Here is a 12,241-nt window from a genome sequence, read left to right as displayed (position 1 = left end):
TTAAAAGATGACCAGTGAAAACGATTGTACTTCCATTCCTGTGACATACTAAGTAACTGCAAATGTTTTGTTGAAGACCCACTGTAATCACTGTATGACGATTAAGACACCAGATACCATACCACACAGACTACTTTCAGCAAATAAAAACAAATAAGCCTCAACCCACAATTGAATCCTTGACCTCCTGCATGCTAACCCAAAACACTATACACTGCACCAAGTGCACAACACTGCTGTGTTTGGTGAGAGAGACGGTTACCGTACATGTGGTTATAGCGGTGCCAGATTGCTAATCTTTGACATCCATTTACTGCCCAAAATATGTGCCAGATGACATTTTGTGACAGACGTTGTTGTATTGCTAGTATGTGTGGAATGGCTCTGTGAAGCTCGAATGCACGAATTTTTCTTCACCCTGTATAACAACATATGGTGCTTTTCTATTGGAAACTTTAATCTGTATGTTTAAGATAATTTCACAATGTTCACTAAATTCCATCTCTCTTATTCATGTTCCCTAATACAAGTTTAGTAGCCCATTTTGGATTTTGCTGGTTGTCTGCCCAGGCATTAAAGCATCATGTTGTAATGTCTCCTTTGTCATTCTAAACAGTTCCTATTTTAGATCGCTCCTATCTGTGTATTTTTAACTGTTGTTATTGTTTGTTGGAAAGTAAGCTTGTGTTATGCATAGAGCTACCAGAGACACCATCAGTTTTATCATCAATAATCATTGATATGGCAGGTATAAATTTTTGTTTGTACTTCTATTTCCTCGTAGAGAAATAGATAATCTGTTGATTAGATTCTGATTTTTCTTTTACAGCAAAAGTAATACTGATTTCATCAAAAGTGAAGTCTTGAATGCCTTTCCGCCTGGTTCCTGATGCACTAATATATTCTATTTGATCTTAGAGCAGGATTTCTTTGGAGGACATATTTTAAAAATATGTATCTTTCTCTGTTGTTGTATGTCTGTTAGGACTGTTTAAAAGTTTGTGCAAAATGTTTACCTCTTATGTATTCAGTTAAAAGGTCATTGACGTGAATATAATGGAATGAGTAAATGTAATGTCTTACCGTATAGTCCAGCTGCAATGCCAGTTCAGTGTTGTTGGCTGGGATGTGTAGGTGTGGAGGTGTATGATTACTCTGTTTGCTCTGAAGGAAGATTCATCCAGAAGCTCAGCAAAGGTCTCACTCTTTTGTATATGCCTCTTGATAGCTCAACACTATGGTGAGTTGTTACTCCTTCCATTATGTATAGTCTGCTAAGGACTTTCTGTTACTGCATTCATTTACATACATATCTGTCATGAGAGCTGAATGTAATAAAGAAAGATGTCATTTAAAATTTTTTGTCAGGATATCTGTTAATTGTTGTTCCTTTTTTATAACATGACTTGCATCAAATACCAGTCCCTCAATAGCTACGAATAATCTTTCTTTTTATGTTCCGTGCCAACAGGAGAGCTGTTGCTCAACGCTGCCCATCTCCTCCTATGATCAATCTTGTGTCACTGGGAGGGCAACATCAAGGAGTATATGGTCTTCCAAACTGTGGATTCCCAGCACATAAATGGTGTGATTACATAAGGAAAATATTGAACGTAGGGGCATACTGGAGGTAAATTCAGTTTTTTGTGGTATTTATAAGAATTGATAAAGGTGAAGGTGGTGTTACCTTTGTTGTTAAGTGATTTGATGCAGTTGAAGTTTTCCCTTTTGGAGACAGATTTCAAAATAAGGGATGTTTCAAATAAAAAGATGAGGACTCTGGAATCTCTCAAGTTCTGCTCTTTAAGGGTTTATATATAAAGGGTTTGTGGAGCTCTTTCAGAGAGGTTTCGGCTTGGCTATTACTGCCATAAGAAGTAGTGCCAACTTTGGGAACATAGAAACCAGTGTGATAACAATTTTGCGTATTTTTGTTCACTGAAGTCCTCCAGGATAACATTCTGGGGCAGCAGCTCACTTAGACAAAACATTTCCATTGCACAAGAAAAGCAGTGACGATTATGTACTGGTTTACACACACAAATATCGTGCAGATATCTACATTCGTAATTTCCGGACTGCTCTGAAGTGCATGGCAGAGGGTAATTCCCACTATACCAGTTATTAGGGCTTCTTCCCATTCCATTCACACATGGAATGCAGGAAGAATGGTTGGTTAAATGCCTTTGTGCATGTTGTTGTTGTTGTTGTCTTCAGTCCTGAGACTGGTTTGATGCAGCTCTCCATGCTACTCTATCCTGTGCAAGCTTCTTTATCTCCCAGTATCTACTGCAACCTACAACCTTCTGAATCTGTTTAGTGTATTCATCTCTTGGTCTCCCTCGACGATTTTTACCCTCCATGCTGCTCTCCAATATTAAATTGGTGATCCCTTGATGCCTCAGAACATGTCCTACCAACCGATCCCTTCTTCTGGTCAAGTTGTGCCACAAACTCCTCTTCTCTCCAATCCTATTCAACACTTTCTCATTAGTTATGTGATCTACCCATCTAATCTTCAGCATTCTTCTGTACAACCACATTTCGAAAGCTTCTATTCTCTTCTTTTCCAAACTATTTATCGTCCATGTTTCACTTCCATACATGGCTATACTCCATACAAATACTTTCAGAAAAGACTTCCTGACACTTAAATCTGTACTCTATGTTAACAAATTTCTCTTCTTCAGAAACGCTTTCCTTGCCATTGCCAGTCTACATTTTATATCCTCTCTACTTTGACCATAATCAGTTATTTTGCTCCCCAAGTAGCAAAACTCCTTTACTACTTTAAGTGTCTCATTACCTAATCTAATTGCCTCAGCATCACCCGACTTAATTCATCTACATTCCATTATCCTCGTTTTGCTTTTGTTGTTGTTCATCTTGTATCCTCCTTTCAAAACCCTATCCATTCCGTTCAACTGCTCTTCCAAGTCCTTTGCTGTCTCTGACAGAATTACAATGTCATCGGCGAACCTCAAAGTTTTTATTTCTTCTCCATGGATTTTAATACCTTCTTCGAATTTTTCTTTCGTTTCCTTCACTGCTTGCTCAATATACAGGTTGAATAACATCGGGGAGAGAATACAACCCTGTCTCACTCCCTTCCCAGCCACTGCTTCCCTTTCATGTCCCTCGACTATTATACCTGCCATCTGGTTTCTGTACAAATTGTAAATAGCCTTTCGCTCCCTGTATTTTACCCCTGCCACCTTCAGAATTTGAAAGAGAGTATTCCAGTCAACATTGTCAAAAGCTTTCCCTAAGTCTACAAATGCTAGAAACGTAGGTTTTGCCCTTCCTTAATCTAGCTTCTAAGATAAGTCGTAGGGACAGTATTGCCTCACGTGTTCCAATATTTCTAAGGAATCCAAACTGATCTTCCCCGAGGTCAACTTCTACTAGTTTTTCCATTCGTCTGTAAATAATTTACATTAGTGTTTTGCAGCTGTGACTTATTAAACTGATAGCTCTGTAATTTTCACACCTGTCAACGCCTGCTTTATTTGGGATTGGAATTATTATATTCTTCTTGAAGTCTGAGGGTATTTCGCCTGTTTCGTACATCTTGCTTACAAGATGGTAGAGTTTTGTCAGGACTGGCTCTCCCAAGGCCGTAATTAGTTCCAATGGAATGTTGTCTACTCCGGGGGCCTTGTTTCGACTCAGGTCTTTCAGTGCTCTGTCAAACTCTTCATGCATTATTGTATCTCCCATTTCATCTTCAGCTACATCCTCTTCCATTTCCATAATATTGCCCTCAAGTACATCACCCTTGTATAGACCCACTATATATTCCTTCAACCTTTCTTCTTTCCCTTCTTTGCTTAGAACTGGGTTTCCATCTGAGCTCTTGATGTTCATACAAGTGGTTCTCTTTTCTCCAAAGGTCTCTTTAATTTTCCTGTAGGCAGTATCTATCTTACCCCTAGTGAGATAAGCCTCTACATCCTTACATTTGTACTCTAGCCATCCCTGCTTAGCCAATTTGCACTTCCTGTCGATCTCATTTTTGAGACGTTTGTATTCCTTTTTGCCTTCATTTACTGCATTTTTATATTTTCTCCTTTCATCAATTAAATTCAATATTTCTTCTGTTACCCAAGGATTTCTACTAGCCCTCGTATTTTTACCTACTTAATCCTCTGCAGCCTTCACTGTATTTCTGGCCCCCATTCCTGCCAATTGTTCGCTTATGCTCTCCCTGAAACTCTGTACAACCTCTGGTTCTTTCAGTTTATCCAGGTCCCATCTCCTTAAATTCCCACCTTTTTGCAGTTTCTTCAGTTTTAACCTACAGGTCATAACCAATAGATTGTGGTCAGAGTCCACATCTGCCCCTGGAAATGTTTTACAAATTAAAACCTGGTTCCTAAATCTCTGTCTCACCATTATACAATCTATATGAAACCTGTCAGTATCTCCAGGCTTTTTCCATGTATACAGCCTTCTTTTATGATTCTTGAACCAAGTGTTAGCTATGATTAAGTTGTGCTCTGTGCAAAATTCTACCAGGCGGCTTCCTCTTTCATTTATTAGCCCCAATCCATATTCACCGCCATGTTTCCTTCTCTCCCTTTTCCTACTACCGAATTCTAGTCACTCATGACTATTAAATTTTCGTCACCCTTCACTATCTGAATAATTTCTTTTATTTCATCATACATTTCTTCAATTTCTTCGTCATCTGCAAAGCTAGTTGGCATATAAACTTGTACTACTGTAGTAGGTGTGGGCTTTGTATCTATCTTGGCCACAATAATGCGTTCACTATGCTGTTTGTAGTAGCTTACCCGCATTCCTATTTTCCTATTCATTATTAAACCTACTCCTGCATTACCCCTATTTGATTTTGTATTTATAACCCTGTATTCACCTGACCAAAAGTCTTGTCCCTCCTGCCACCGAACTTCACTAATTCCCACTATATCTAACTTTAACCTATCCATTTGTGTTTTTAAATTTTCTAACCTTCCTGCCCAATTAAGGGATCTGACATTCCACACTCTGACCCATAGAATGCCAGTTTTCTTTCTCCTGATAACAGTGTCCTCCTGAGTAGTCCCCTCCCGGAGATCCGAATGGGGGACTATTTTACCTCCGGAATATTTTACCCAAGAGGACGCCATCATCATTTAATCATGCCCTCGGGAAAAATTACAGCTGTAGTTTCCCCTTGCTTTCAGCCGTTCACAGTACCAGCACAGCCAGGCCTTTTGGTTATTGTTACAAGGCCAGATCAGTCAATCATCCAGACTATTGCCCTTGCAACTACTGAAAAGGCTGCTGCCCCTCTTCAGGAACCACACGTTTGTCTGGCCTCTCCACAGATACCCCTCCGTTGTGGTTGCACTTACGGTACAGCTATATGTATCGCAGAGGCACGCAAGCCTCCCCACCAATGTTAAGGTCCATGGTTCATGCTGTAAGTAATCTAAACTTACCATCGTGATCCCTATGAGAACGTTACGTAGGTGGTTGCAGTGTATTCCTAGAGTGACATTTACAGCTGGTTGTGAAACTTTGTAAGCAGGCTTACTCTGGCTAGTTTGCATCTATGTTCAAGTGTTTGCAAGTTCAGTTTCTTCAGTATCTGTGGGATTCTCTCCCAGGGGTCAAACAAACATGTAACCATTTATCCTACCTACTTCTGTGCATGTTCTGTATACCATGTCAGTTGTATTTCGTACAGGGACCACACACAAGTTCTAGCATAAGTGACTTGAATTGTTTGTAAGCAATTTCCTTTTTAAATTGATTGCATTTCCCTCATATTCTACCATTAAACTGAATTCTGCCAGCTGACTTAACCTACTACTGAGCCTATGTGATAGTGATATGTGATTTATTCATCTCATTACGTACAATTTTCAAATCATAATGTCAAGGTTTACAAAAAGAAACTTTTTTTCTCTTTTTTAAAGAAATACAAAAGTTTACATTATATTTTACATTTCTAAGTTACAGCTACACAAGTACATAAAACAATACATGTAAAACAAACCCTGTGTTCAGACTGTGTAGCTGTCTTCAGTGAATTCTTCGACAGAGTAATAACACTTGTCCACCAGAAGAGTATCCCTACAAATTTTTACACCCAGGTATTTGTATGAGTTGACCTATCCCAGCTGTGACTCATTGATACTGTGGTCACAGGACACTACAATTTTTCATTTTGTGAAGCTCACAATTTTACATTTTTGAATATTTAAGGCAAGCTGCCAATCTTACACTACTGGGAAATCTTATCAAGATATGACTTCATATTTGTGCAGTTTAATTGGATGTATAAAAATTCTACTTACCAAGCAATGGTAGGAGAACACATGCACAAAGGTACAAAAATTTGAACATTTCTGGATTTCCTGAAATCATTTGACATGGTGCTCACTGCAAGCTGTTAACAAAGGTATGGGCACATGGAATAAGTTACAGATATGTGAGTTGCTTTGAAGACTTCTAAATAATAGAACCCAGTATGTTGTTCTTGATGGTAAGTGTTCCTCAGAGACAAGGACTTCATCGGGAGTGTCCCAGGGAAGTGTGACAGGGCTGCTGCTGTTGTCTCTGTACATAAATGATTCCAGTAATATGGAGCTGAGTGACTGTAGAAAGATACAAGGGCAACTTAGACAAAATTTTCTGTTGGTGTGATGAGTGGCAGCTTGCCCTAAGTGTGGAAAAATGTATGGTAATACAGATGAGTAGGAAGGAAAAACCTGTAATGTTCAGATACAGTATTACTTGTCTCCTGCTTGACACAGTCAAGTTATTTAAATATTTGGGCGTAACATTGCAAGGCAAAGTGAGGTGAAACAAATGATCACCTTTGGTTTACTGGGAGAATTTTAGGAAAGAGAGTGATTCACTTCTAAAGGATACTGCATATAGGAAATTGGTGCTACCTATTCTTGAGTAGTGCTTGAGTGTTTGGGATCTGTACCAGATTGAATTGAATTGAAGCAATTCATAGGCGGGCGACTTGGTTTGTTACCAGTATGTTCGAGCAACAAATGTTACCGGGATGCTCCAGAAACTCAAATGGGAATCCCTGGAGGGGAGAAGTTCTTTATGAGAAACCCTCTTGAGAAAATTTAGAGAACCAGCATTTGGAGCAGTCTACTGAACGATAGAGAAGATCCAAAGAAGAGCGGCGCATTTCGTCACAGGGTTATTTGGTAACCATGTTAGCGTTACGGAGATGTTTAGCAAACTCAAGTGGCAGACTCTGCAAGAGAGGTGCTCTGCATCACGGTGTAGCTTGCTCGCCAGGTTTCAAGAGGGTGCATTTCTGGATGAGGTATCGAATATATTCCTTCCCCCTACTTATACCTCCCGAGGAGGTCATGAATGTAAAATTAGAAAGAGTCAAGTGCACACGGAGGCTTTCAGACAGTCATTCTTCCCGCGAACCATACATGACTGGAACAGAAAAGGGAGGTAATGACAGTGGCACATAAAGAGCCCTCCGCCACATGCCGTTGGGTGGCTTGCGGAGTATAAATGTAGATGTAGATTGTACTTCCACCAACATAACATTGTGCATAAGGACCATGAAGATAAGATACAAGAAATTAGGAGTCATATGGAGGTGTATACAGTCGTTTTTCTATCGCTTTATTTGCTAGTGGAACAGGAGGGGAAATGACAAGAAGTGGTACAGGGTACCCTCCTGTCTGCACTGTATGGGGCTTGTGGAGCATCTCTCTAGATGTAGATGTAGATCCCAGTATTCTTCTGTGGACCCACTCAGATTTGCTTCTACCTGTGTCAATGATTTTCTGTCCAAGGTAACATACTGCATCCTCTCTACCATAAAATTCTCAATCCAGTAACAAATTTCACTTGGTACTCCATATGATTATGTTTTTGAAAATAAGCGTAGATGTGGCACTGAGTCAAGTGCTTTTTGGAAATCGAGATAAGCATTTAGAAATGTTCACCACAGACTTTCATTCATTCACTTTTGAATAATATACACAGCTGTAATTTGATAATCTGTCCAAGGTAATGATGTCAAAAATAATCAATTATTATATTGATGAGGTGAAATGAAATGAAATGAAATGTCATGTGGCTAGGGCCTCCCATCAGGTAGACCATTCGCCTGATGCAAGTCTTTTGAGTTAACGCCACTTTGGCGACTTGCTTGTTGATGAGGATGAGATGATGATGATGATGATGATGATGATGATGATGATTAGGACAACATAATACCCAGTCCCTAAGCGGAGGAAATCTCTGACCCAGCCGAGAATCGAACCCGAACCCCTTGGCATGACATTCTGTCACGCTGATTACTCAGCTACAGGGGCAGACATTGTCAAGATAATAATGTGCTTGAGAGATAGTAAAAATGTTTTCAAATATGGATTAAAGTTGTTTCTCCATAACAGTTCCTTCTGCGCCATAGACAAATTCTTTAGTATAAATGAGTAGACTATTATAAATCAGTAAATGGCCAGCATGTAGCCACATAAATTTATATTTCTTAACTTGTCAATACAGTCTTTTCCTTCATCAATTTGATGTGCTTGACATCATAATATTTGTTGTGTTTGTGATCTGTGGAACTTGAAAATAGCTGTATTAACATCAGGAAAGAAGACTGAGATCTAGAAAGTAAGACATCTTCTGAATTTGAATTAACTGTCGAAGATAAATACAGTTCTTTATTTGGAGATCAGTTAATGTTGCTGAATATGAACCCAACAAAAGGCTGTTGTCCTGGTAGTTCAGAATGTCCATTTGAGAAAGGAAGTCTTGGACAGAATGGATTTAGTAGCAATTATTGGCCAGATCAATGGTTTGTGTGTAGGTCCCTGGCTCAGCTGTAGAGTGAGAAGCCATTACACAATGAAACTACAGTTAAATGATTGTAGACATTGAAAAGGAACAGTCACAGAAATTTAAAAAATGTATTTGAATTTATAGCTTCACTATTTTTGAAAAATGGACTAGTGTGCATGTGGAAGCAGAGAAAAGAAAGGTGCTCATAGGAAGTCATAGTTATTCCTGTATATGTATATGGAGACACATTAGGTGCATGAAATAATTAGAAAGCAGTAGCACAAGACCTGTAATAGATTTGGAGGTTCTTCTACTCCTCCTCTTACTAATTATTATTATTATTATTATTATTATTATTTTACTCATTTTCAGTGGTACAGATACAGAAGCAGTGTGTGTAGATTGCTTCTACCAAAACTGGAACAGTTGGTGTGAGATGAAAGACCTCTAGGAAGAAAGGCTAAGCTACATATTCTTAAAAATAATAATAATAATAAACTTTTGAACTAAAGTACACTTATGGTGTCCACAGCTCTTGAGCTGCATGCTGATTCTAATGATTTCTTCCAGCAGATGTTACATTGATTACGTTTGTTTTTCATACGGAGAGCAGAAAGGAAATTAGATGTTCTAGCAGACAGACCCATAGTGTAGCCCAAGGCCTTGGTTAGTTTGAAAAGTGACAGTTTGGTTGTGAGTCGGCGCAGCCATTGGATGTAAATGGGAGAAAACTAGATGTGCTGGTAGACTGATCCATAGGGAAGCCTGAGGCCTAGGTTAAGTTGGAATGTGTCTGTTTGGTTGTGAGGTGGCAAAACCAACAAATTTCAGCACAAAAATAAAATTGCCATAATAGATTGATGTGTAACATAGCCTGAGATATACATTTGTCATTGCAATAACCTACTTGTCTGTCTTACTCTGATTTTCCAAAGATTTTGACAGCGTGGTTAAATTATAACCTAAATACTAGAACAAAATGCCAACTACCTTTATTTACAAATGATTGAAATTGTAAAAGAACATTCTGATTGGCTACCAATAACTGACTCACGATTCATGATTTTCAGTTCCCATTGTCCATCATGTGAGTTTTTACCAGTTTCCACCAGCAATGCAACAGCCGTTGACAACATAAGTGCACTTTTACCAGTTTTTGTGTTTTAATATGATAAGGTAGATGGCATACCGGTCATTTATAGCATGATTTTTGTGTGTGTGTTATTTCATTGTGTTTTTTTGAAGGTATTGTAAAATTTGATGTGAATGAGAAGTGCACAAACTGTTATAGGTTAGTGAGTTGTGGGGTAGGTTGTGAATAGTGAATCAACTCATTTCAGTGGGTTGAATGTAGTGAGAAGCTAATGTGAAATCTAGCAATTACTCTCCTGTATCTGCAGGACATGTGGTAGAAATAGATCACTAGCAGTTCAGGAATTGAGAATATTATGCTATTCAGGTGTAGTTAGAGGATGCTAGACAATAATTAGACAGGCTACAGAAGAGAGGGTGGCAAAATGGGAACTGACATTCAGCAATGAGACCTTAGGGAGAGAATGTACGCTGATAGTTTGCCATTGAATATTGATAGCAGATTTAGCCAGTTGTCAGTCATGTGGAGAGGAGCTTTCAGTAACTGTTGGGGCAAGTAAAATGAAGGAGACAATTCAAGTTGTTAGAAAACCTAAGTTAAATGGGAACAGTAAGAAGACGAGGATTCTGCTTTAGGGTAGCAGTCATAGATGTGGTGTAGGCCCACAGTTGCAGGAGACACTAGGTACAGAGTACCAAGTCAGCAGTATTTAAAAGCAAGTGGTAGACTCAATAAGATGACAGAATACTTACAGGCTTTGTGTAAGGATTTTACTTAAGCGAATCAGGTACTGACAGTGTGAGAGTTTGAGAGTAGTCTTGGGAGGGACTGGACTTCTGATGTAGGTGGTGAGTTGGACTGGATTGGTACTCAAACCTGGACTCAGTTGAGAGTATCTGTAGGTTAGTCTGTAGTAGACAAAGCCTGCACCTGAATGGGACTGGGAAGGGATCATTGGTGAAGCTTATAAGTGGCAGTATGGTAGGTGGATCTGGGGTCAGTGAGGGCCAAATTGCGGTGATAACACATAAAAAGAATTATTATTTATTAAAATGTAGTCAGGTTGGAGATATCTTTGCTTGAGGGAGATTCCTTTAATGCTAGAAGTTAGTTAAAAAAGTGAGGGATGCAGATCGGAAGGAGCAGTAAACTTATTTAATAAAAATACTAGGGGACTTGAAGGTAGAGTAGATGAATTGCTAATAATTATTGACACTAGTATTACTTTTATCTCAGAGCATAATTTACATAGTGAAGAAATGCTAAGGTTTCCTTTGTGTGCTATGTAAGGTTATTGTTGCAGAAGAGAGGTGTGCCCATTTATACCAAGTGTAATGTTTCATTCAAAAGTGTAGACTTACCAAAATACTGTAAAGAGCAAATATTTGAATGTTGGGCGGAGAGTCTGGATTTTCAGGAAGAAAATTAGTCTTGGTGGTCTCTACAGCTCCCCCAGTTCAGACCACAGATTTCCCCTTCAGACTTGATGCTGTGCTAGGCTCTGTTCTTAATAAAGGCGTGAGGTGGTTTTTATGTATGATTTCAATGTAACATTTGTGATCGATTCCCCAGGGAAAAAATGTGACTGGATTTGCTTATATCTTACTGCCTAGTACAGACAATATACTTAACAATTGTAATTCAAAGAAACAGCTGCATGATCATAGACAACATCTTCATAGATTATTCTCTAGTTGATGGGCACAGTGTGAGATAATTAGTAATGGCTTGCCATATGATGATGTACACCTAGTAATATTGAAAGGAATCAAGGCAGATCCATATCCCAAAGTCATAAACAAAATATTTAGAGAGGTGAGTCCTCTTGCACTGCAGACATTTGAAGCCAGTCTTGAAGAAGTAGTCTACATACACGAAAATTATGACAAATATAATACATTCCTTCAAACTTGTACCACTTTCTTTGCTGTCTCATTCCCATTTTAAAAATGCAGTCAGGTATACAGTGATAACATTAGCAATTGATTTTGATAAATAACAGCAGTAGACTATTGTACAGGAGGAAACAAGAACTGCACCATAATACAAAGGACAGTCAGAGCCGGTAACAGAATTTCAGTTGAGGCAATATTGCAGAATACTGAAGAGAGTCTTGAGACAGACTAAAACAATGCATTACACTAAACTATGAAAGTAGAAAACTCTTGGGACAAAAATATGTGGTCAGTTGTGAAAGAGATATCGGGGCAGAATGTGGGTGCTCGACATTTGTGTGAGAATTAAACTTTTACTGATCGACCATCATTGTGCAAAATATTTAATAATAACTTTATGTACCGTATTTACTTGAATCTAAGCCATACTTTTTTTCCGGTTTTTGTAATCCAAAAAAAC

At 38.7% G+C, this 12,241-nt stretch overlaps 1 protein-coding gene across 1 annotated transcript in view; it reads left to right on the top strand.

Annotated features, from left to right (window-relative positions):
- LOC126354784 (palmitoyl-protein thioesterase 1) overlaps positions 1-12,241 on the top strand; it is a 38,853-nt gene that overhangs the window by 13,138 nt on the left and 13,474 nt on the right. Inside the window, exon 4 of the mRNA XM_050004691.1 lies at positions 1,472-1,630. Within this exon, the coding sequence (XP_049860648.1) occupies positions 1,472-1,630 (159 nt within the window). The remainder of the gene's footprint in view (positions 1-1,471; positions 1,631-12,241) is intronic.

This window comes from Schistocerca gregaria, chromosome 3 (genome assembly GCF_023897955.1).
Source record: "Schistocerca gregaria isolate iqSchGreg1 chromosome 3, iqSchGreg1.2, whole genome shotgun sequence".
NCBI classification, from domain to species: Eukaryota; Metazoa; Arthropoda; class Insecta; order Orthoptera; family Acrididae; genus Schistocerca; species Schistocerca gregaria.
Note: the sequence above shows the minus strand (reverse complement) of the source record. Positions and strands in the feature narration are given on the sequence as shown.